Raw genomic sequence first — 23,042 nt, 5'->3', positions numbered from 1 at the left:
GATACTCTTACCATTACCTATATTAAAAAAAACCTCGTCTAAAAAAATCGTCCTTAACCTTCATCAATCCCTTCCAAAAGGGAGAATCTGTTGGTTTAGCTTGTACCTCGGATAAGGTCTTTTGTCTTAGGTATTTATTCTGCAACAGCTCCTGCCACACCCCATCTTCGTTTAGAAGTTTATAAAGCCACTTACTCAATAAACATCTATTTTTTAATTCAAGGACCTCAATACCTAGACCCCCTTGATCCTTGGGTCTGCAGACGATATTCCACTTGGTAAGCCTATATTTTCTTTTATTTTCCTCAGATTGCCAAAAGAAACGAGACCTATAAAAATTCAATCTTTTCCTTACCCCAACAGGTATTTCTAGAAAAGATAACATGAACATCGGTAAGCTTGTTAAGAATGAATTGATAAGGACCAGTCTGTCCCCATAAGACAATAATTTGCCTTTCCAGCATCCCAATTTGCTTTCAAATCGGGTCTCCACTGGATACCAATCAGAAATACGAAGCTTTCTAAAGTGAATAGGAATACCTAAATATTTAAAAGGTAGAGCACCAGCATCACATCCAAATATCTGTTTATACTGGTCTACATCATCATTTGCTTTGCCAAAACAAAAAAATCTCGCTCTTGTGGAAATTAATTTTAAGCCCTGAGAGCTCTTCAAAAAGACATAGAATTAGCTTCATATTGACTGCTTTCTGGAGATCATGTTCCAAAAAAGGATAGTATCATCAGCATATTGTAGGATAGAGATTCCCCCTTCAACAAGGTGAGGAATAAGCCCCCCTACCTGATCATCACTTTTTGCTCTCTCAATTATAATAGCAAGCATGTCCACTACAATATTAAAAAGAATAGGAGACAAAGGATCACCTTGTCTCAACCTTTTTTTTGTCTGGAAATAATGACCAATGTCATCATTTACCTTAACTCCAACACTACCCCCTTGGACATATTGACTGATCATCCTACACCATTCAGGAGCAAACCCCTTCATCCTCAAAGTCTGTTGTAAGAATGACCATTTCACCTTATCATATGCCTTTTCAAAATCAATCTTGAATAAAACACCATCCAACTTCTTATTATGTAGCTCGTGAATAGTTTCATGAAGAATGACCACCCCTTCTAAAATATTCATTCCCGGCATAAAGGCAGATTGTCTTGGTCTTATAACTCGTGGGGCAATCCCACTTATTCGATTTGTACCAGCCTTGGTAAAAACTTTAAAACACACATTCAGTAGACAAATAGGTCTATATTGCTGTATTTGCACCGCATCCTCTTTCTTTGGTAATAAAGTAATGACGCCAAAATTCAATTTGTAGAGAGGCAATTCCCCAATACTTAATTGATTGAACAACACCATCAAATCATCTTTTATTAATTCCCAAAAAGTTTGGTAAAACTCCGCTGGAAAACCATCAGGCCCCGGCGCTTTATTACATTTCATTTGAAAAAGTGCATCATGAACTTCCTCCTCAGAAAAAGAAGCTGTCAAGATCGCATTCTCAACAGTCGATATCTGGGGAATGTCCTGCACCTCCTCCTCTACCAAAGAGATATTAGTTGATGCCGGTGGCCCGAATAATTTTTTATAAAACTCAGTGATGTAGACCTTCAAATTTTCTTCTCCAACAATAGTTTCTTCCTGTTGTTCTAATTGAAAAAATTTCTTTCTTCTATGTTTCCCATTTGCAATCAAATGAAAATATCTCGTATTACTCCCCCCTTCTTGAATATGCTTAACTTTAGCTCTCTGCGCCCATTTAGACTCTTCTTCTCTTCGTAATTTATTCAGTTTATCATTTGCATCTTTAAGCAATTCTCTCTCTACCATCGATAAGCTATTCGTTTCAGCTTTCACATTCAACCCATCAATAATACCTATTAGTCTATCCCGTTCTTTCTTATAATGCCCACTTTGATTCTTTGCCCAACCTTTAAGAAATCGTCTGATATGCCTCAATTTATTCAACCACACATCCATAGGATTCAACCCCACTAAAACGGACTTCCACTCCTTTTCAATCATGTCAAAGAAACCCTCTTGGCGCAACCAATGCACCTGAAAAGAGAACTTTGGCTTATTACCCAAATGTGCTTTCACCCCTGAATCAATAAGAATCGGAGTATGGTCAGAATCGGCCCTTGTCAATGCACGTACAGTGACTAGGGGGAATTTTTGTTCCCACGAAATGGAGGCAAGCACCCTATCCAATTTCACAAAAGTTGGTACTTCCCGACGACTTGCCCACGTGAACTGTCTTCCCGAAAGAGCAATTTCGCGCAAATTCAAATGTTCAATAATAGCGTTAAAAACAAAAGGCCAACGAGCTTTTAAATTATCATTATTTTTTTCTTCACGGTTTCGAATAATATTGAAATCACCACCTACCAACATAAGTAATGTTTCAGTCTCACAAACTCTGACCAATTCCGCTAAAAATTCAGCCTTATGTGCTTCTTGGGCAGCCCCATAGACTGGCACAAGAATCCATTCAAAACCATCTCTTTTACACTTAATATGTAACTTGACACAAAAGTCTCCAGTACTCACCTTGAGCACTTCGAGTGTGTCAGAGTTAATACCAACCAAAATGCCACCTGATCGACCATGTGGTGGTAAACAAAACCAGGAATAGCTATAACCCGCAGCCAATTGATTTAAAAATGGGATAGAAAAATTAGACCTTCCAGTCTCCAATAAGGCCACAAAGTCTAATTTATGCTCCCTAATTGCCTCTTTTATAAAAAAATGCTTAGCAGTATCCCCAAACCCCCCAGGATTCCAGTTCGTACCTTTTAGATTCTGCATCATGAAAATTGTCTTTTAATTCTTCTCCTCGTATCCCCAAACCATGTTGGTATACCTTCTTCTGCCGAAGAAAGAAGAAACTGTGGAAGCACGCAAATCTCGGCCACTCTGCTTGTTCCCCGGAATTTTCTATAGCTGTAAGTTTCCACCAAGCTGACGTCAAATCAAGAGAAAATTATTTTCTTGTGCCATAAGAATGCCTTCTTTGTTGAAATTTATGCACGGCTGCTTTCTGAAGCTTCCCACAGACCGTTTAAAGTCATCAAGACTCTTTTTTCTTTGCGAAATTAAAGTTATCGAGTTCAGGCAGCAGGGTAAAAACGTGGAATTAAACTAGCACAATATACCAGAAACAAACATGATCTTAAGAATGAGTGAGGATTTGGAATTTGGTGCGATTATTCCCACTAATCCCATAAAAAGTCTAGTACCAAAGAGCAGCTAATTGTCCCTTTTTGTTTTGTTTTGGTTTCTGACGACCAGCCGCGGCAACAGTCCACGCCTGCACAGCTGCACTGCACGTGGTATTAGCAATTCGCAATGAATTCCGGAAACCCGAGAGGCTTCGGAGGAGTTCCTACGGGTAAGCTTGACAGTGTCTTGTAGCAGACAACATCACTCGCACCCATCTCGGGGATTGAGAACATATCTAGTGATCAGCACCACAAGTCAAAATCTGCATGCGCGCGCTGCTACAGGGATAAACACCACAAGTCAAAATCAACACAAATGTTTGAGCAAACACAACCACTGCCAGATTGTGCAGGTATTTTAAAGAACGGAAGGAAAATGTGATGGGGTTGGCTGGTGATTCCAACGGTGGGAAACCAGCATCACGTTTCCACCATTATGACCTCTAAAGAAAAAACAATTATGTACTCCCTCCGAGGGAGTAGTACTTTTCTTTGGACACAAACATTATGTCACATCCGTTGTGTGTGAGTCAACAAAGGATGGGAGAATCGCCATTTTCTGAAACGTGTAGCACAATTGTCTTCTTAGCTTTCCCTGTGCATTCAATGTCAGAAACTATCTATTCCCTTCAAGTTCAGAGCACCATTTAGCTAGTGATAAGCCTTGGGGGGGGGGGGGGGGGGGGGTTGTTCCTTCATGCTTTAGAATGGAGGTCCTCGTTTCTGCAGTAATTGGTGAAATTGTCAGCAGAACTATATCTGTGGTGGTCGAGAAGTGCCGCGAGCAGATGACCGCCAATGAGCAGACAACCACCGAGGAGGACCTTCAGAGGCTGCACCAACTGCTTCTGAGGATATCGGCAAATATCGAGGAGGCTGAGGGGCGGTGCATCAAAAACCGAGGGATGATCCATCAGGTTAGCGTGATGATAATACAATTGTTTAGAGGGTACTACCTTCTCGACTCCAAGTCCACACAGAAGAAGATAGATGATGAGGAGGTGAGTGTCTCCTTGTTTGCCCAATCTCAACACGAGAAAATATGGAAACTAGTGGGGGATATTTTCTATAATTTTAGAGGTGCAACCTTAACACGAGAAATCGAGAAAAACACCAAACTCTAAAACGCAAGCTCCGTTTTCGATAAACTAGAGCTTGTCATGAAAATATCCACAAGCTCTAAAACATCACATGGATAAGATCCAAATAACAACCAAGAAAGATGATGCAAAGATGCAGAGGTTTGACCGCACTCCAAATGATATGATCGAGTTACTCGCTCGAGAGCCCCTTGATAGTACGATATCTAGACTGTAAACCGATCTCACAACTAAACCATGAGACCGGTAAGAGGAAAATCCTATCAAGAGCAAACATTAACCTTGCGCATTTCACTTGAGCTTGATGAGGACGATCTTGACCGCAACAAGATGGAATGCATTTGTTGATTGTGCTTGCTTGAAGAAGTCTTGCGGATTGCTTCCCCATAATCCACTATGGGAGATCTTCTTCGGTGCATCTTCACATATCCATGAACAAAATATGAATAACAAGCTTCAAGCATATGATCTCTTCGAGTTGGCTTATCTTGAACTTGCACTTCATTTCTTCTTATTGCAACCTTGAAGCCAACTTATGGTTCAAGCACTGCCTATGGACAGCTCCTACAAATATAACTCAATGCAAACATTAGTCCATAGCGATTGTCATTAATTACCAAAATCACACATGGAGGCTTCATGCTCTTTCATCGGGAGGGGGTGAAACCTTTTGGCGGCGTAGAAATGTGCGGCGGGGGGGGGGGGGGGATGTGGCGGAACAGGCGTGATGTGCCGGGAGACTGGTTAAATTTCAATGGGTCAATGGCGCGTCGGGCTCGCCACTCCACGCCTCGCTTCCCGCTCTGTCCGGCGCGCCCGGAGCGGGGACGGGCTCGGGGCGCCGGACACCGTATTGGGTCGCGCCTGGCACGATGGGCGTTTGGGGTACGCGACTGGGGCCGAAAGTATGTCCGGCGCACCCCAAAAAACCTTTGGGGGACACGACTGGAGATGCTATAGGGTCATCGGGTCAACTGCCTAAGCCTAACTCCTTTGAGCACCGAGTACCATCTAGCTAGTCAGGGGCTTTGGAGGAGTTCCTAAGGGTTAAGAGCATCTACAGTCGCGTCCCGCGAACCGTCCCCCAAAGCGATTTGGGGCGCGCCGGATAAAAAAACGTTCCCAGCTGCGTCCCCCAAAGCCGTTTTTGTCCGGCGCGCCCCGATACGGTGTCCGGCGCCCCGAGCCCATCCCCGTCCCACAGGAGACGCACCGGGGACGCTGGACGCACCGAAAAGCGAGGCGGGGAGTGGCGGGCCGACCCATCAGTGGCACATTGAATTTTAACCTAACCGTCGCCTACCTCGCGACGGAAGTTATTGGCGCGCAGCGAAGTTGCAGTTCCCGCAGAGGCGCAGCGAAGCGTCTCATCGCGCCTAGCTCTGCGTGCCGGCGTTAATGAGCGCCACCGCACCCCCGCCTCCCTCCGGCCTATAAAAAGGGCCGCCTCTCATCGTCCGTCTCACACACAAACCCTAGCGCCTCTCTTCCCAACCCTAGCCGCCACCATCTCAAGAGTCGACGCCATGGCTGGTAGAGGTGGAGGCCGAGCTCGCGTCCGTGGTCGGCAGAGCTGCACGCTCGCCGTCGCCTGCGACGCCGTTGTCGTCCTCATATTCGGACATGCAGGACGAGGAGGGGCCCGTGCTGTTCGAGTTCATCATCGTCCTCAAGGGCGACCCACACGGCATCCAGAGGCTGCCGGACACCTTCACCGACTTCGTCATCGGCGACGAGCGCCCGGGCTCGCTGCATCTACGGGAGGATGACTGCCGCTGCTGCCGGTGGATCGTCGACGTGATCTACGACGCGCGCGGCAAGATGTACCTCCACATCAGTTGGGACAAGTTCGCGCGCTACCACCGCCTCGAAGCCGGCTTCGTGCTCGTGTTCTCCTACTTTAACGACAGCGACATGAGCGTCAAGTTATTCGACGAGACGCGTTGCCGCTGGAACTACCACGGCGACAGCGCCGAGGAGGACGACGACTGAAGAGTGTTGTTACTTCGCAGCGAATATATGCACGAAGGTTTCTCGATGTTCTTCCTCGGAAGAACCAATAGGGGCACCCTCGCCAGCTGGATTTCCCAGTTTGAGTGACTGGGTGTGCCCTCGAGTGTTCTTTCTTGGTAGTGAACACACGAAACCTTCGATGCCCGGCCTAGTTAGGTTTAGTTTTTTTAAAATATTTTATATTTGTGTCAACCATGGTTCAAATATTAGTTTGTGGAAAACCATGTTCCAAACTATATCTTCATGTAAACTACGTTCCAAATTATGTATTAGTTTGTGGAATATTTTTTCTCTTTATTAAAATAAAAATGCAAAAAAAAAGAGTATTTTAATGTTTGTGGGCGGCGTTTGGCAGATGCGGCTGGGGAGCGACGTCCCCCAAACGCGCCACGAAGAAACACGTCCCCCAAACTCTCAATCCGGTGCCGTTTCGGGGACGGTTTGGGGGACGCGACTGGAGATGCTCTAACAGTATCTTGTAGCAGACAACAACCATCTGGAATGTTCAGGCAGCCTGCTCTGCTACAGAGATCAGCACCAGAAGTCAAAATCAACATATATATCATCTGACCAAAGAAAAGGAAGGAAAATATGATATGGTTGGCTGTTGATTCCGACGGATGGGAAGCATGCAGTATCAAGTTTCCACAATGATGACCTCTAAGTTAGAAAAACACATGCTTTTCTTCAGGCAAAACAATATGTCGCATTCATTGGGTGAGTCAGCGAAGACTAGGAGAATCACCATTTTCTGGAACATATAGCACAACTGTCTTCTTAAGCTTTCCGCTGAACATTCAATGTGAGAAACTGCCTAAATCCTTCAAGCTCGGAGCACCATTTAGATACTGAAAAGCCTGGAGGGGTTCTTGTTCCTTCATGCTTTACAATGGAGGCCCTCATTTCTGCAGTGCTTGGTGATATTGTGAGCAGAGCCATATCCGTGGTGGTCAAGAAGTGCCGCGAGCAGACGACCGCTAATGAGGAGACAACCATCAAGGATAACCTGCAGAGGCTACACCAACTGCTTCTGAGGATATCAGCGGTCGTCGAGGAGGCTGAGGGGCGGTGCATCACAAACCAAGGGATGATCCGTCAGGTTAGCATGATGATAAAACAAATGTTCAGAGGGTACTACCTTCTCGACTCCTTCAAGTGCAGAAACAACAAGACCGATGAGGAGGAGGTGAGTCTCTCCTCGTTTGCTCAATCCAAATTTAATCCGGCTAAGCGCTTTCGCCGCCTATCTAGTAACACTCAAATTGAGAGCATGGAAATTGGTAGAGACAACAGTAAGAAGTTAAAACAGGCTGTTCTTGTCCTAGAAAGCATGGTTGCTGACATGAAGGAGTTTGCTATATTTCTGATGAGCTACACTCGCATGTACCGCCAACCTTACAGCTCATATTTATTTTTAGACAAGTGTATGTTTGGCCGCCAAATGGAGAGGGAACAAGCCATCAGCTTCTTGCTACAAGCTGAGCCTCTAGTGGGTGGAAATTTAGGTGTCCTACCAATAGTTGGTCCTCGACTTATTGGGAAGAGCACTCTGGTGGAACATGTTTACGATGATGAGCGTGTCCGCAATCACTTCTCCTTGATCTTGCGCTACAGAGGAAACGACCTTACGCATGAAACCGCAACAACTTTCAGAGATCATTGTGTGATCAAGCATCAAAATATTGCCTCCGGTAAAGAAAGGTCGTTGGTTGTCATTGAGCTCTTAGGGGACGTGGACGAAGGGGCCTGGAATAGGTTGCTGCATACTTCTGAAAGATGCATGGCACATGGGAGCAAAATTATAATCACTAGCCGTTCAGAGAACATGGTCAGTGTTGGAACAACACAAGCCATCATGCTAAGATGTTTGTCTAAAGAAGCTTACTGGTATTTCTTCAAGATGCTCGTGTTCGGTAGCACGGATCCGGAGGAGCACCCAAAGTTAACATCCATTGCCATGGAGCTAGCCCTCGTGATGCGCGGATCTTTCGTACACGCATGTGTTGTTGCCGCCGTACTGAGAGCAGCAAATCTCAGTGCTGGGTTCTGGTCCAGTGTTCTCAGAGAGGTTAGGAAGTACACACAGAATAATACCTTGGTGTTCGGTGAATATCCCGAGGATCATATGTCCCGGTTCATTTGGAGCATTCTAGGAAGACTGCGAAGTTCCGAGGATCGTGGGCTGTTTCTGATACATCATAGTCACCAAAAAGGGCCTGCCACTCACGGCGAAGTTCCAAGGATAACATTGGTGGATCTTATATCTGGGACCTGGAGCACTTTGCCGAGGGGCAAATTTGAGGTCTTGCGCTGGAGATCTCTCATACCGCCATACTATAACTACGTGTATTCTTGTGAGCTTGTGCAGAACAAGAACACTAGGACAGAGCCATAGAGGTGGTTTTTGGTTTGAGTTGGTCTGGTTGTAATGGACCGACGATCTTGTATTTGCTGTCATTCAGCCAGTCTATGGATCTTAGTCCGTGATGGTTTTTGTAATCGCTACTCTTTATCTCAATGAAGCCTTGAGGTCAAAGCTAGTTGAATTTTCTCCAGATTATTTTTAATTAAATGAACACCTATTTGATTAGGCAAATACAAAAGTTACAATTCAATTATCTTTCTTGGTTGGTGAAATGTGGAAGGAAAGGTGTGATGGAGTGAGCACCTTCTCATCCTTGGGTTGCTGATACTCTGCATTTTAGATGCGTCTGCATGAAATAGAAAACCTACGAATTAACAGCAACTAGAGCCAAAAATCCAATTTCGTAAAACAATGGCTGCAACATGTAAGAACTGCAAAATGCTAATTTGGTAAAGACAAAATGCTGTGAAAATCTAACAATAAGCTAACTGATCAGTTACAGACACCCCAAAAAATAATCCAGCCAATGCATGATTATTTATTTTAATAGAAGTCAGGCAGAAGTATATGTAAAAGATATCCATCAGTATGTTTCAGGAATCTATGATGTTCAGGGGAATCCAATTGGAGCTAGTTTGAGAGCTAGATTCGCTTCAACAAATTCTTTCGTCTAAAAACGGCTAGATTCACTTCAACAATTGTTATGTAGTAGAAACATCACCGTTGATATAAAATCAGTCGCACCAGTAACGAATGGCAGCTGGTGTTTTGCAACTATGCTGTCCAACATATTTGCTGCATCATCATATCCATAACGAAAACAAAGGCTATGACATGTATGAAATGATGAGAGGCTCTAAACAGCCTACAAAACTCTGACAAGTGACAAACAACTCTGGATTTACAAAGACAATTATTTGTTTTAACTGAAGTTGAAGAGAAACATATGGTAACAACAAAATTCAAGGTTGGCAGCGACAATGACACGATAAGTCGATAACATGAGATTTCACTTCCCACCGAGAGTTGGGAACTGGTTCTTGTCTTGAATCCCTGGAGCGGCTGGCGGGGCATGATAGCTTCCACCGAATCCCCCTCTGAAGCCTCCACGGTCCCCACGGCCCCTGCTGCCACGTCCTCGGCCGCCATAGTACCTTTCTCCTTCAGCAGGTTTCAGGAACTCGTTGATGCTCACAGACTACAAATGACAGAATACAATCCCAGATTAGTTATCATTATGTATTAGAGAGGTGAATGTGTAGTACTCCCTCCGTCCTAAAATAAGTATCAACTCTTTTTAGATACGGATGAATCTACAACTAAAATCTGATACACTTATTTTTGGAAGGAGGTAGTACATAAAATTGGGCACACCAAGCAGGCACGACAGTTCGTGTTTTAACGACAGCAGAGGAATAAGAACTAAAACCAAAACAGATGCGGAGTACAATAAGTGCAACTATGCAGTCCACAAAGGCCTAAATCAAGCATCCTAAAACAGCCAACTAATTGGTTGTTGACACTATTTTTAATACCATTGCATTTAAAAATACCTAAAATGGGCAGCAGAATGCACAACTGGTAATCAATGCACCAGAATGACAACACTATCATTCCCACAATAGTAATATTTCTAAACACAGCAATAAATGTACTGTCTAACCTTCTTAGCGCACTCATCACGTGCAGCGGTTTCTTTCTTCTTTAAAGCATCCTCAAAATTTGCTTCCCAAAAATCCGGGAGCAAATGCTCCCGGGAGCCAAGACGAATTTCTGTTTATACCTCTGCCTAAAACTGGTGTGGTATGAAACATACTGGTCGATAAACTGGAGTAGTATGCTTTGGTCAAAATCGGAAAGATCAAAAAGCAAAGAAACAAATCGATGTAAGAACGGAAGGCCTCGTAATGGAATCATGCATCATCTCCAGGAGCTGGCAGCTACTTCACGGCGTGGTGGTGCTCTAATGTCTAACCTGAAGCTGTGGGAGTTGTTAAATCTTAACTTCCTAGAAATGTAAACTATTTTTTTTTGCGAATAGAAACGTAAACTAATTAGCGGAATACAATTTCACAATTGCCATTGTTTGAGAAGAGTTTCTTGGCTATCTTCGTGGCATGATTTTTGCCGTCATGTTATGCGACCGGCTGGGCGGCCACCGTGGGTCCATAAGCTCTGTCAAGCTAGTTTTATGTTGTAGCAACAACGGGAGAGACAAAATCGGAAGGTAAGAAAGGTATTACTCCTAGAGAGAGACATGTAATCAGAAATCGGGATCTGTTGCCAAATCAATAGGATATTTACTGGGATTAGATACTCAATAAATGATTTTCCAATTAAAAGTCCACATTGCCCCGACAACTCAATGGTTAGATTTAAATTCATACCTCTGAGCTCTAGCCGGTGGTAAAAGGTACCGTAAAACGTGCCTTTCTAAAACGTGTAGCGCAATTGTCTTCTTAGCTTTCCCTGTGCATTCAATGTCAGAAACTATCTATTCCCTTCAAGTTCAGAGCACCATTTAGCTAGTGATAAGCCTGGAGGGGTTCTTGTTCCTTCATGCTTTAGAATGGAGGTCCTCGTTTCTGCAGTAATTGGTGACATTGTCAGCAGAACTATATCTGTGGTGATCGAGAAGTGCCGCGAGCAGATGACCGCCAAGGAGCACACAACCACCGAGGAGGACCTTCAGAGGCTGCACCAACTGCTTCTGAGGATATCAGCAATCATCGAGGCGGCTGAGGGGCGGTGCATCAGAAACCGAGGGATGATCCATCAGGTTAGCATGATGATAATACAATTGTTCAGAGGGTACTACCTTCTCGACTCCTTCAAGTCCACACAGAAGAAGACAGACTCCTTCAAGTCCACACAGAAGAAGACAGATGATGAGGAGGTGAGTGGCTCCTTGTTTGCCCAATCCAAATTTAATCCAGCTAAGAGATTTCGCCGGTTATCTAGCTACACTCAAAATTATAGCATGGTAGTTGGTAGAGGCAGCAGTAAGGAGTTGAAACAGTTTATTCTTGTCCTAGAAAGCATGGTTGCTGATTTGAAGGAGTTCGCTATATTTCTGATGAGCTACCCTCGCATGTATCGCCAACCTTATGGCTCATATCTAGTTTTAGACAAATTTATGTTCGGCCGGCAAATGGAGAGGGAACAAGCCATCGGCTTCTTGCTACAACCTGAGCCTCCAAGTGGTGGAAATTTGGGTGTCCTACCAATTGTTGGTCCTGGACTTATTGGGAAGAGCACACTTGTGGAACATGTTTGTGATGATGAGCGTGTGCGCAATCACTTCTCCTTGATCTTACGCTATAGAGGAAATGATCTAAAGGATGAAATTCCAACAACTTTTAGAGATCATTGTGTGATCAAGCATCAAAATAGTGCCTCCAATGAAGAAAGGTCGTTGCTTGTGATTGAGCTCTTAGGGGACGTGGACGAAGGGGCGTGGAAGAGGTTGTTGCAGACTTCTGAAAGATACATGGCAAATGGAAGCAAAATCATAATCACTAGCCGTTCAGAAAAGATGGCCAGTGTTGGAACGACAAAAACCATCAAGCTAAGTTGTTTGTCTAAAGAAGCTTTCTGGTATTTCTTCAAGATGCTTGTGTTTGGAAGCACGGATCCAGAGGAGCACCCGAAGTTAACATCCATTGCCATGGAGCTAGCCGTCGAGACGTGTGGATCTTCCATATTCGCATATGTTACTGCCACCTTACTTAGAGCAAATAGAAGTGTTCGGTTCTGGTGCAGGGTTCTTAGACAGGCTAGGGAATTCAGACAGAAGAACAACTTTGTGCTTGGTGAATATCATGAGGATCGTATGTCCCGGTACGTTTGGGGCATTGCTGAAACACAGCAAGGTTACGAGGATGGTAAGCAATTTCTAATACATCATAGTCACCAAAAAGGGCCAGCTGCTCACAGCGAAGTTCCGAGAATAACAATTGTGGATCTTCTCTCCGGGGCCTGGAGCCCTATGCAACGGGGAAAATTTGAGGTTTTGTCCTGGAGATCCGTCATACCGCCATACTACAACTATGTGTATTCTTGTGAGCTTGTGCAGAACAAGAACGCCAGGCTATAGAGCCAGAGGTGGTTTCTGATTCTTACTTAGACCGATGGATCTTGTATATTGTAATTGTCATTCAGCCAGACTATGGATCCTTAGTTAACGATTGTGTTTGTAATCACTGGCATATTTTTCATCTAATTATAGCCTTTTAGTAAAAGCTAGTTGATCTTTCTCCGAAATATTTATTAAATGAACACCTACTTAATTAATTAAGTACAACAAAATTCAATGAGCTTTTCGTGGTTCATGAAATGTTGAATGGAGTCCTCCTGATGATATAGGACACCTACAAATTAACAGCATCCAGATGCACATAATCATACCACAACAAAAACAGAGGATGCAACATTTAAGAATGAAAATTGCTAATTGCCAAACTGGCGTATGGATCGTAAAACGGACCGATAATCGAAGAGGTTCCACGATATCTACAGTGTAGTATCGAAAAACTATGTTCGTACTACAGACACTTCATCCTCTATATATAGCTTTCAAATAACCAGCATATCTGCTGGATCGTCGTAACACATTGACAAGGCTGCAACATGTATGAATTGGCGAGCGGCACAAAACAGCCTACAAAACTCTGACGAGTGACAAACAACTCTGGATTTACAAAGTCGACTGACGCAAGGGTGAATGATCCACACACACAAACACAATTATTTGTTTTAATAGAAGTCGAACAAAAACATAAGGTAACCAACAAAATTTAAGGTTGGCAGCAAAAACGACAAGATAACATGAGATTTCACTTCCCACCAAGAGTTGGGAACTGGTTCTGGTCTTGAATAGCTGGAGCGGCCGGCGGGCCATGATAGCCCCCACCGAATCCACCTCGGAAGCCTCCACGGTCACCACGCCCCCTGCCGCCGCGTCCTCTGCCGCCATAGTACCTTTCTCCCTCAGCAGGTTTCAGGAACTCATTGATGCTCACAGACTAAAAGCAACAGAAAAAAGGCCCAGATTAGTAATCGTTGTGTATTAGTGGAGATGAATTAGTTGATATAAATTGGGCACACCAAGCAAGAATGTAAATTGGTATTTTATCAATAGCAGAGGCCAACTAAACCAAATTAGGCAAATAAGTGCAACTATGCTTGTCAAGAAAGGCCTAAATCAAGCATCATAAAACTAAGTGTTTGTACACACTCTTTTTAGTACCACCGCATTCAGAAATACCAAAAATAAGCCCAAGTGGTAATGATAACACCAGAATCACAACATTTCTGTTAGTATTGCAGCAACTTAAGGGGAAATAGTATTTGAAAATATAGCAATAGATGTAATGCCTGACCTTCTTGGCACGCTCCTCGCGTTCAGCATTTTCTTTCTTCTTCAAAGCATCCTTATCAGCACCCTACGGAATACAGAAAGAAAGAGAAAGATCAACCACACATCTCTAGAGAGTTAAAGAAACATGGGGAACAAGGCATAATAATGGGATAACATACCAGTTTGATGAAAACTTCATCATTTCCCTTCTTAGTGCAAAGCAGTTGCATAGCCTGCAGATCCTTATCAATTTCAACTTTCCTCTCCTCAGACCTCTTCAAAGCAAGAAGTGCTTTCCGCTTCTCCTCCATTACTTTCTCAAATTCCTCAAGAGTCATCTCCTAAGGTCACCGAACATTATATTTAAATTATTGCAACACATATAGATCGATAGCCACAGATACATGATACAATAAAACAACAGGCAAATGATAAAATACATTGTAAACATAGATAGCATGAAGCTGGCAAGAGATAGTGTGAGTCAGTCACACAGCCATCATCAAGAACAAAAATGGAACCAACCATATATAATCTATAGTCCTCTATGACTAAAAATGGAACCAACCATATATAATCTATAGTCCTCTATGAAAAAATGGAACCTCTATTTATTTAGGAGGGTGGTATTGCATATCATGACCAAATTGACAAAGGATGGCAGAGCAAAAGCTTCAGGAAAATTATTATTCTCATTTTTGTGTGAGTCCTGACTGTAAGTACATACAAAATGCAAGTCATAAAGCAAATGGCAACATCGAGGCTGTTGTGATTACAGACAAATCAACTGGATACAAGTGCTGTTGTGGTTGCACTAGTAGAATATTTCTACACTACTTAAAAAGGAGGAACATGTTCCCTATTCTGCCACCAACTACCACTACTACAAAAGATTTGGTCGTCGTAACCTTCCACCCGCGCCACATGGGCCGCACCAAAACACCTAGGACACTTCCGCATGGGCCAGAAATCTCGCCCCAGAATGAACGTCTGTGGAAGCCCACTAATTCCTCTCCTTGACTCCTTCCCTAATTGCGCTCCTCCTTCACTACCGCACGGTTCCAATCCCTCTGACGCCTGCCCTTGCCCTCGTGATCCCTTTCTTGCTCCCTCTCCCTCGCAGCCGCCCTCCCGGCAATCACGGAAGCGCCCCTGCCACTGCCGTCCTCCACTGCACGAGCGTCGCCGCCCTGGCCTCCTCTGCTGTGTGCGGGAACTCGCCGCGCCCGATTTGCCACCACCACAAGCGAAAGAGGGATCAAGAAGCGAGATCCATATTGAACCAATCTCGCCGAACCTTTCCCGGTGGAGATGCAGCAGAAGAGACGGAACAAGATCGTGCTAACTGTGTTGCTGCTGACGGGGGCGGCGGTGCTGATCGTGGGCACGCTAGAGCTGTTGATACCGACGACCTTGACGTATTGACGTGGCTGTGAAGCTCAAGGAATCACAGGAGAAGATGCGCAACAGATCATCTCCGACTTCTTTAAGGTCTACCAGTTCGAGAAGCTCTTCGCCAAGCGCAGCTACCCCGTCGGATGGACCTCTACGCATTCCTTGGCCACGTTGGTGCCAAGGCATCATGTGATTGATAGTCCATTTACTCATCTTCTCCGATGGTCCAGATGATGAATTGTTGGGGCCACTGTGCTTCGCGTAATTTGATATCCTGCAAGGTAAGTGTCCCGTTCTTTTAACTAACTATTTGTTAAATTTTCAGTTCTTGTGTGCATTTGGTGGAGCTTGTTCAATTACATCCTCCTGATTTGCTTTTGTCTGCCCTTGGAAAGTAACAGCCTGTTACGTCCATGCCTTTTCATGCCTAAATGTAGACTATTATATCAGAACATGGGATATATGAAAATGACATCTTTAAATTTCATAAATTAGTAGTAGCTCTGAGCCTCTTGAGTTCCAACAAGCATTGATTGCAGGGCTGTTGAAAAGCAGGTGATTGCAGGGCTGTTGAAAAGCAGGTGAGGGGCACTTTGGTTAGTTGTGCCTGATGGGATTCTTCGATTATGATTGCAGGGCTGTTGAAAAGCAGGTGAGGGGCACTTTGGTTAGTTGTGAACGATGAACAATTTTCAGGTATATTTTCTTGGCATGATCTAATGAATGAATAATATATAGCTGCTCTAAATTTTTATAGTGTTTAGTTCCAATTAGCTCCAATTCTTCGATTATGATTGCTGGGCTGCTGAAAAGCAGGAGCTCTTTCTTTCTGTTGCTTTATTACTTGAAAGCGGTTCTTTATTGTTGGCGTCTCACTCCTTTTGGACATGTTAGCAAGTGAGGCGACTCGTTGATAGGATGCCTGCTGTTGTGTAACAAGAGTCCTTTTTTTACTACATGTAATTGTTTTCAGTGTATATAAATTGAGTTATATCGGTTGATGCACAAAAAAATAGTTTCGGGTTTGCAGAATTTGTATGTATTTTGGCGCTCTGGGTTTGCATACCAGGTGTAATATTGTTTGCAAGAAGTTTAATATTTCGCCACGTTTATCTATTTCGCCACGTTTATCCATTCTCAGTGTATGTGATCTGATTTAGTTTGCCTAAAACTGATCAGCATATATGTTCATTCTAGGGAAGAAAAGTGAGTTCAATACTTCAAATGCTAAATTTAGGCGTACCGCGTACGTCATGTGCTCGATGGACTGGAGTGCCCATGATAAGTCGAGGTACGACATGCTAGAAATAGCTTACCATGATGCATGGCTTGAAGTAAATAATCCTGGTTTTGCAAGTTTTGCAGTAATTACCTATTGACTGTTTGAGAATGCATATTTTTCAGAAGGAGATGATTTGTTCTATTTCTATTGTTAATTAATGGAGTTAATGTTTCCTAAATAATTGAGTATGAAACACACTCTTTGGTATTATCCCATCTATATGTTGGTTTGATTCTATGGTCAACTACTTTGCTGGGAAATCTTATCTTCAACAACGTGTTGCAAGTGAGGATGAGGAGCAGAGTCGGCGAGAGCTCCAGGGGCCACAGCTGAGGTGGACAGGACGAGTGTCGCAGGAGGCAGCGATGAGGTCGTGCAGATGAGGATGAGAGATTCAGAGGATCGAGAAGGATTGAAAGAGCTGGTAGATGGAGGTGGAAGAGATAGGGATGTGAGGGAATTGAGAGAGTTGAGAGCAGGGAATATTATTTCTCCTATTTTCACTTGCTAATAGGGTTGCAGATTTGCTGCAGAAAAAAGAACTGTAGGCATCTGTTAGTCATATAATCAACAACCAGCGGCCAGTCTGAGAGCAATGCAAAACTGGTTGATGCCTCGATGTTGGCCTTGCGTTTATGTGATAGGTCAAGACAGCTGACATGGCCTGCAGTTACACTCCCGAGAAAAATAGATTGCATTTAAAGCCTCGATCATGCTTGGTTCAGGCCGTAAATTATGGTGGCTGCTAGATACTTGACATGGTCCACCATAGTTTTTGGTTGCAAGTTGTAGCGCTTCTGCAAGTGTACAGTATGAGCATAAGATCATATGGCTTATTTTTGTACTCAGGTCAGAAAAATTATGTAGTAACTGGATCCTGGTCCAGTAGAGATTTATCGTTAGTGGAGGTGCTTGTCTTCCTTTTGGCACTTACACTTCCAGTCAAAGGATGGGATCATCCACATCTAATGATTTATTTGACACAATGCTTTAGTGTTAACTGGTCATGTTAATGCTATGTTATAAATGTTTTTTTGCTTCGATTTTCAAGGGGCGATGCGTAGTGGGACAATGCGAACGTATGCTGACCCCAGTGCCATGGAGCTGTCATTTTGCAGCAAGGTTCCCTTTTACATGACCCTTTCAGTTGTTATTGTGATTCTGAATTCTGCTGTGTTTAATTCAGTTCATGCATCAAATATTTTATCCCGTTCAATAACTGTCCCCACACATGTATAGGATACTCTGGTGAAGTTCTATTATGTAGATACCAGGTACAACCAAGGGTGTTCACTTACACTGTTTTTTCACGAACGAAACTTGCAAAAGGTTTCCTTTTTTATACTAACCATTAATTTTAGTTAATATATCCGGATCTCTTGAATTTGGCTTATTAAACTCAGTATATCAGTTGAATGGTGCATAAATTTCAGAGATAGTTTTGTTCCTCCAATTGCATGTTTTATCTATTTTGAAATAGAAAGTACATCATTTTCTCGTTTCCATGGGGAAACATATATCTGGTGCTCATATTTGACTTTTGAGTATAGCCCTTGCTTCTTGCACTAGATTACTTTTATATTATGTTGGCTTAGTATATAGAAGTGCTTCCCGTGGAGAAAACTTGAACACCTCTTAGTTCAAGGAAATTATTTGACTGTCTTGGTACCGCATAAGTACTTGGTTGTTTTTTATGTTTGTAGAGAGTAATTATTACTGTTCGGACATTGTTATTACCTCTGCATCTGCGGTTCAACATTTCAATAATCGTTGTTCTCTTGATCCCTTTTTATGTGGCATAAATATTTTGTTGAAAGGATCCTTTTGTGGGCATTATGCTGGAAGAGATTGTTGCCATGATACACACGGATGTTCCAAGCGGGCAGTTAGAGCTGCATATTGCCAAGTATAAAACAGAGTGTAACATTTCAGCATGGTATACCTGCAGACAAGAGAATAATTATACTGAACATGTTTGATGATATTGTAAGTTATTGAAGCCTCGAAGTTTGAAGATTTTCTTAGATTTTTGATGCAGATGCAATTTATTCATTTGTCCAAAAAGAATGGAGAATATCTATGAGATAGAGTCAAAATATTTGAACGCCATTGGGTAACTTATCTGCATACTATTCATCTGAGTGTGAATATGTATTCTGCTCCAGGGGATCAATTGGACCAACATTTATAGGGCTTGAGATTTGTTTTATTGGTCATAGGATAGATAATAAGAATGGCTTCAGTTTTTTATGCACCTTACGTGTTTGTGGTATTGCATAAATAGGCATTAGTTTTCATACCAAGAGGATGTTAAGCTTTTCTTTCACAGCATGGGTGCACATGTTTTCTATCCAGTGAGGTGACTATACTCTGCAGCGTCATCAAATTTTGGGTCTCCATGTTGCAACTTATTTTCAATTTCGATTTTTTTGTCACAAATAAATGAAGAAAGAACTATAGTTCAAGGGAAAATCAAAGATATGTTGTGGGATGAGGCACTGACCCAGTTTTGTTGTTTTCATGTTGTTTAGCCACATTTAAGCCCATTTTTTATCCATACAACTAATTTTCCCTACACATTTTTTCTATTTAAAAAATTGTAGATGTATGCGGAACAGGTTGTATCCGGACTTGGGCTCGGAAGACTTATGGTGTTTATTGGTAGTTTTTTTGAGAATCTGGTAGGACATGGTGCAATGAATATGGAAAGTTCTCTATGATTTTTTTGGATTTATATTAAACTGTACAAATAAGCTCTTCATTTTTATGTGTATGTTCCATAAATGCACTTCAAACAATTAAATTTTTGACCCAAGAATATAATTCAAAATGATATTTTTATAATCCCTTCCTAGATAATTTTTTTGCGTATCAGTGTTTATATTTTCCAAAAAGTTGTGGACTTGTAATGGAGCCTTGAGTGTCCGTGCTTTCGCTTGTGCATAAAAGTTTCACCTCTTTCAAGCATAAATTGGCCTACTACTCCACAAGCATAAAAGTTTCACCTCTTTCAAGCATAAATTGGCCTACTACTCCATTCTGTGCTATGACATGATCATGTGTGGTAAAAAACAATAACATAGGTCAATGACATAATGTTTGTATTTTAACTATATTTCTGATTTGTTTATATGTATTATTGTCCCGTAGCAACGCACGGGCATTTGTACTAGTAAAGAGAAACATTGCCAAATTTATTGGTTCTAAGTAAACAACAAGACTACTAAAAATGAACATCCCCGGCTACCAAAATATTTAGATAACGTATACGAAGAGCTACTCACCCAATAACAACGTACCTATAAATGGATAACATTCAAGACGAAAAAAGAAATAATGAAGCAAAATATTAAACTTGATTATTATTTTGCCTTGAGATTGAAAGTTGCAAACAGAAATCCACACTTCTTATCAAGTTGCAAGAGAACTGTAGGTGCATGTTACATTGGCTCAGAACAAAAAAAAAGAAGTTGATCACAAATCATCATTCATTGTGCACTAGAGCATAAAGTATACCTTGTCTTCTTCTTCCTTTTCCTCTTCCACATTTGCAGTGGCATCTTTGCTAACCTTGTTCTCCTCTGCCTGTGGTCCATCCTCCGGTGCACCCAGCTTCTCAGCAACAGGTGCCTTCTCATCCAGCTTGAGGGCCTCAGTTTCCCTGGTCACCAGAGATCAACACACAGGTTAGCTCTCGTTTCACCACTCTGCATATAAATAGCCTACAGGATAGCGCAGTAGAGAAGACAACTCACTGGGCAAGTTCATCAGAGGCAGTTCCCCAGTTCCCACGGCCAGCACCGTCACGCTTCATCTCATACCCACGGCCTGTGCCGCTGTGGCGCTCATAGTTCCTTCGAGGCGGCCTCTCGGAATCATCACCAAACTCGCCTTCCCTATACCCACCTCGGCGGGCTCCCTGGTAGGGTGGACGAGGGCCCCTCTCCCCGCCTTCCTCGCCTCCAGTTCTGGCACCATATCCTCCTCCCCTGTAGCCATTTGTGTCTTCACCGCCAAAATCGCGGTTCTGACCATACCCTCCTCGGCCACCTCTGCCGTAGCCACGTTCGCCTTGCCTGAATCCTCCGCGTGAACCACCTCGAGACTCCTGGACTGAAACATTCATAGCATCAGGAGCTAAACCCTAAAAAATTGTTGTACTATACCATGGCAGAAATGTCCAAAATTGAATCAAAATTCCCCAATTTTACAACCATGTTTTTTGCTCCGTTTCAGATACTAGTCACTGGATATTTATATAGCAGACGCCGGAAGGCAAATCATTCCGGGGGGAAACCCGTTCCCCCATGCACCCTAAACCCCAGATCCGGCATACTCGCAACCCGCAAATAAACCTGAAACCTCGACTTACCAGCCTGCGCAGGTGGGGCCGGCTTGGTGGGCAGCTTGGCGGCCGGCTTCCCGGCGGCGGCGGCGGCCGGCGCCGACTTCTTGGCCTCGGCCTTCTGCGCCAAGGCGGCCGCCTTGGCCAGCAGCTGCGCGGGGTCCTCGCCCTCGTCGTCGCCGAGGAGGTCAAAAGGGTTGAGGGTCGTCGCCATGGATGACGGCGAAAGGTCAGGTCACGCTGCGCTCGGTTGCGGTGTGGTGTGGGGGACTGGGGAACTGACCCTTGTCGCTACAAATCTCTCCTGCCGGACTGCTGCATCCCCATGGCTCTACCCGAGGTGGCGGCGTACGGGTTCGGCTGCGGCGGCTGGCGGCGGCGGCGGCGGCGAGCGGAGGGAGACCGAGCGGGTGGGGAGAGAGGAGTGTGCGTGAGAAGACGAAGAAACCCTAGCCGCACTCTTTCTGTACTACTACTACTAGTGCCGCGAGCGAGTCCCTATCCCTTGCCGGTTGGAAATTACCGCCGTACCCTCGAGGCTGATTGGACGTTTTGCGATGATTGCAGGGCATTTTGTGGGTAATTACGGGATTTTGGTGCTTAGTGGATCCTTCTGCGCTCGTGAGGTTGTTGAGCCGACGGATTCTAATCGAGCGACTAGGATTGCACGTTGGGCTCGGCTGTCGGTGTTACGGAATTCTCCGTGGTGACTTGTCACGGGCGAGTGTTGCCTTCTCAATCGTGACAGTTTTTTTCATTGAGGCGGGCAATGTTGCATTTCTATTTTATTTCCAAAAATCCACCGATCTATTAATAATTATTCGGCTACTCAACGCTGAATTTGATCTTCCCTGGATTATGACAGGAGACTTCAACAAAAATCTGTATGCACACGTGAGAAGGAAGGCGGGAATATAAGGCCTCCAGGTATGATGGAAAAAAAATTCACGAGTGCCTATCTGATTGTGATCTTAAAGATCTGGGCTACATTGGAGATATTTTCACTCGGCTTCGAGGAAAGATAAGGGAGAGACTAGATAGATCGGTGGGCAATGATAGATGGTCGGTGATTTGTCCGTTTGCAGTAGTGATAGACGAGGAACATTCTCGGTCCAACCATAAACCAATTGTGGTTTGCACAGAGTATTATGTGGACATGTGTCTGCCTAGGGGATCTTCTCAGCGGATTGAAGCGATATGGTTAAAGAAAAAACTATGGAAGAAATAGTGAAGATGGCTTACCTAAAGGCAAAAGAAAAGGAGCTTGAAGAACTACGAAAGGGGCCAATGTCGGTTGAAACAATTGCACGTAAGAAAGAAGTGCAACTGTTGATTGAAAATCTTCTTGAATCGGAGAAAAATTCCTGGTTATAGAGGGGTGAGTAAACTAGCTGAGACATGGAGACCATCCACGGCGTGACCGCATTGAATGGTCATTCTTGGAGAAAATGGTACTTAAGATGGGGTTTTAGCAGAGATGGGTAAGAATGATTATGTCTTGTGTTTTTTCGGTGGAATACCTTGTACATTTTAGTTCTCAAGAGACGAATATTATCAAACCAACGAGGGGGTGACAACAGGGTGATCCGTTATCCCCTATTTGTTTCTTCCCTATGTAGAGGACCTCATAAGTTTGATAAATCATGTACAACAAGAGGAGGAGTTGCAGGGTGTTAAAATAGGTAAAGGGGCTCCAACAATCACCAATTTACTATTCGCAGATGACTTGCTTATGCTACTGCAAGAAAATGAGGAGAATGAAACTTGTGTGAAAAATAATTATGAATTAGTACGTGGTGCTTCGGGACAGCTTGTTAGTGATGGTAAATCATGTATTTTCTTCACCCCGAACATTGCGGCAGACATGCGAGCCAGGGTATGTACAATTTTGAATATTCTTATTGAATCTCTAACTGATAAGTACCTTGGATTGCCAACTC

General features: G+C 43.6%; 3 protein-coding genes and 1 long non-coding RNA gene across 5 annotated transcripts; 3 read left to right on the top strand and 1 right to left on the bottom strand.

Annotated features, from left to right (window-relative positions):
* Window positions 1–7,160: 7,160 nt before the first annotated feature.
* Window positions 7,161–8,896, top strand: LOC127325904 (disease resistance protein RGA2-like). Its single transcript, XM_071824942.1, has one exon. It carries the CDS (start codon window positions 7,246–7,248, stop codon window positions 8,749–8,751), a length of 1,506 nt encoding a protein of 501 aa, XP_071681043.1. The 5' UTR covers window positions 7,161–7,245; the 3' UTR covers window positions 8,752–8,896.
* Window positions 8,897–11,175: 2,279 nt separating this feature from the next.
* On the top strand, window positions 11,176–12,962 carry LOC127325894 (disease resistance protein RGA2-like). Its single transcript, XM_051352726.2, has one exon. The coding sequence runs from the start codon at window positions 11,291–11,293 to the stop codon at window positions 12,815–12,817; it is 1,527 nt and encodes a 508-aa protein (XP_051208686.1). The 5' UTR covers window positions 11,176–11,290; the 3' UTR covers window positions 12,818–12,962.
* A 437-nt stretch (window positions 12,963–13,399) lies between these two features.
* LOC127325931 (RGG repeats nuclear RNA binding protein A) lies at window positions 13,400–21,548 on the bottom strand. Its single transcript, XM_051352760.1, has 6 exons — window positions 21,130–21,548; window positions 20,513–20,870; window positions 20,274–20,418; window positions 14,260–14,421; window positions 14,103–14,165; window positions 13,400–13,745 (listed from the first exon to the last, which is right to left on the bottom strand). Exons 1-6 carry the CDS (start codon window positions 21,314–21,316, stop codon window positions 13,557–13,559), a joined length of 1,104 nt encoding a protein of 367 aa, XP_051208720.1. The 5' UTR covers window positions 21,317–21,548; the 3' UTR covers window positions 13,400–13,556.
* LOC127325938 (uncharacterized) lies at window positions 15,169–19,122 on the top strand. 2 transcript variants are annotated; one of them, XR_007867458.2, is made up of 4 exons: window positions 15,169–15,756; window positions 16,112–16,171; window positions 16,673–16,766; window positions 17,044–19,122. It is a non-coding gene; the product is annotated as an uncharacterized lncRNA (long non-coding RNA). The 2 variants fall into 2 exon arrangements; XR_011750668.1 differs by having other exon boundaries at window positions 16,041–16,171.
* Window positions 21,549–23,042: the final 1,494 nt, after the last annotated feature.

The sequence above is a fragment of the Lolium perenne genome, chromosome 1, assembly GCF_019359855.2.
Source record: "Lolium perenne isolate Kyuss_39 chromosome 1, Kyuss_2.0, whole genome shotgun sequence".
Classification (NCBI taxonomy): Eukaryota; Viridiplantae; Streptophyta; class Magnoliopsida; order Poales; family Poaceae; genus Lolium; species Lolium perenne.
The sequence above is the reverse complement of the archived record's forward strand: the minus strand, read 5'-3'. Positions and strand labels throughout refer to the sequence as shown.

Coding starts and splice junctions, on each gene's coding strand:
- LOC127325931 (XM_051352760.1), bottom strand. CDS start 21,316: ATGGCGACGACCCTCAACCCTTTTGACCTCCTCGGCGACGACGAGGGC. Junction 14,422..20,273: donor AAAAGGAAGAAGAAGACAAG/GTATACTTTATG, acceptor CGGTGACCTTAG/GAGATGACTCTTGAGGAATT. Junction 13,746..14,102: donor GCGAGGAGCGTGCCAAGAAG/GTCAGGCATTAC, acceptor TGTTGCTTTTAG/TCTGTGAGCATCAATGAGTT.
- LOC127325904 (XM_071824942.1), top strand. CDS start 7,246: ATGGAGGCCCTCATTTCTGCAGTGCTTGGTGATATTGTGAGCAGAGCC.
- LOC127325894 (XM_051352726.2), top strand. CDS start 11,291: ATGGAGGTCCTCGTTTCTGCAGTAATTGGTGACATTGTCAGCAGAACT.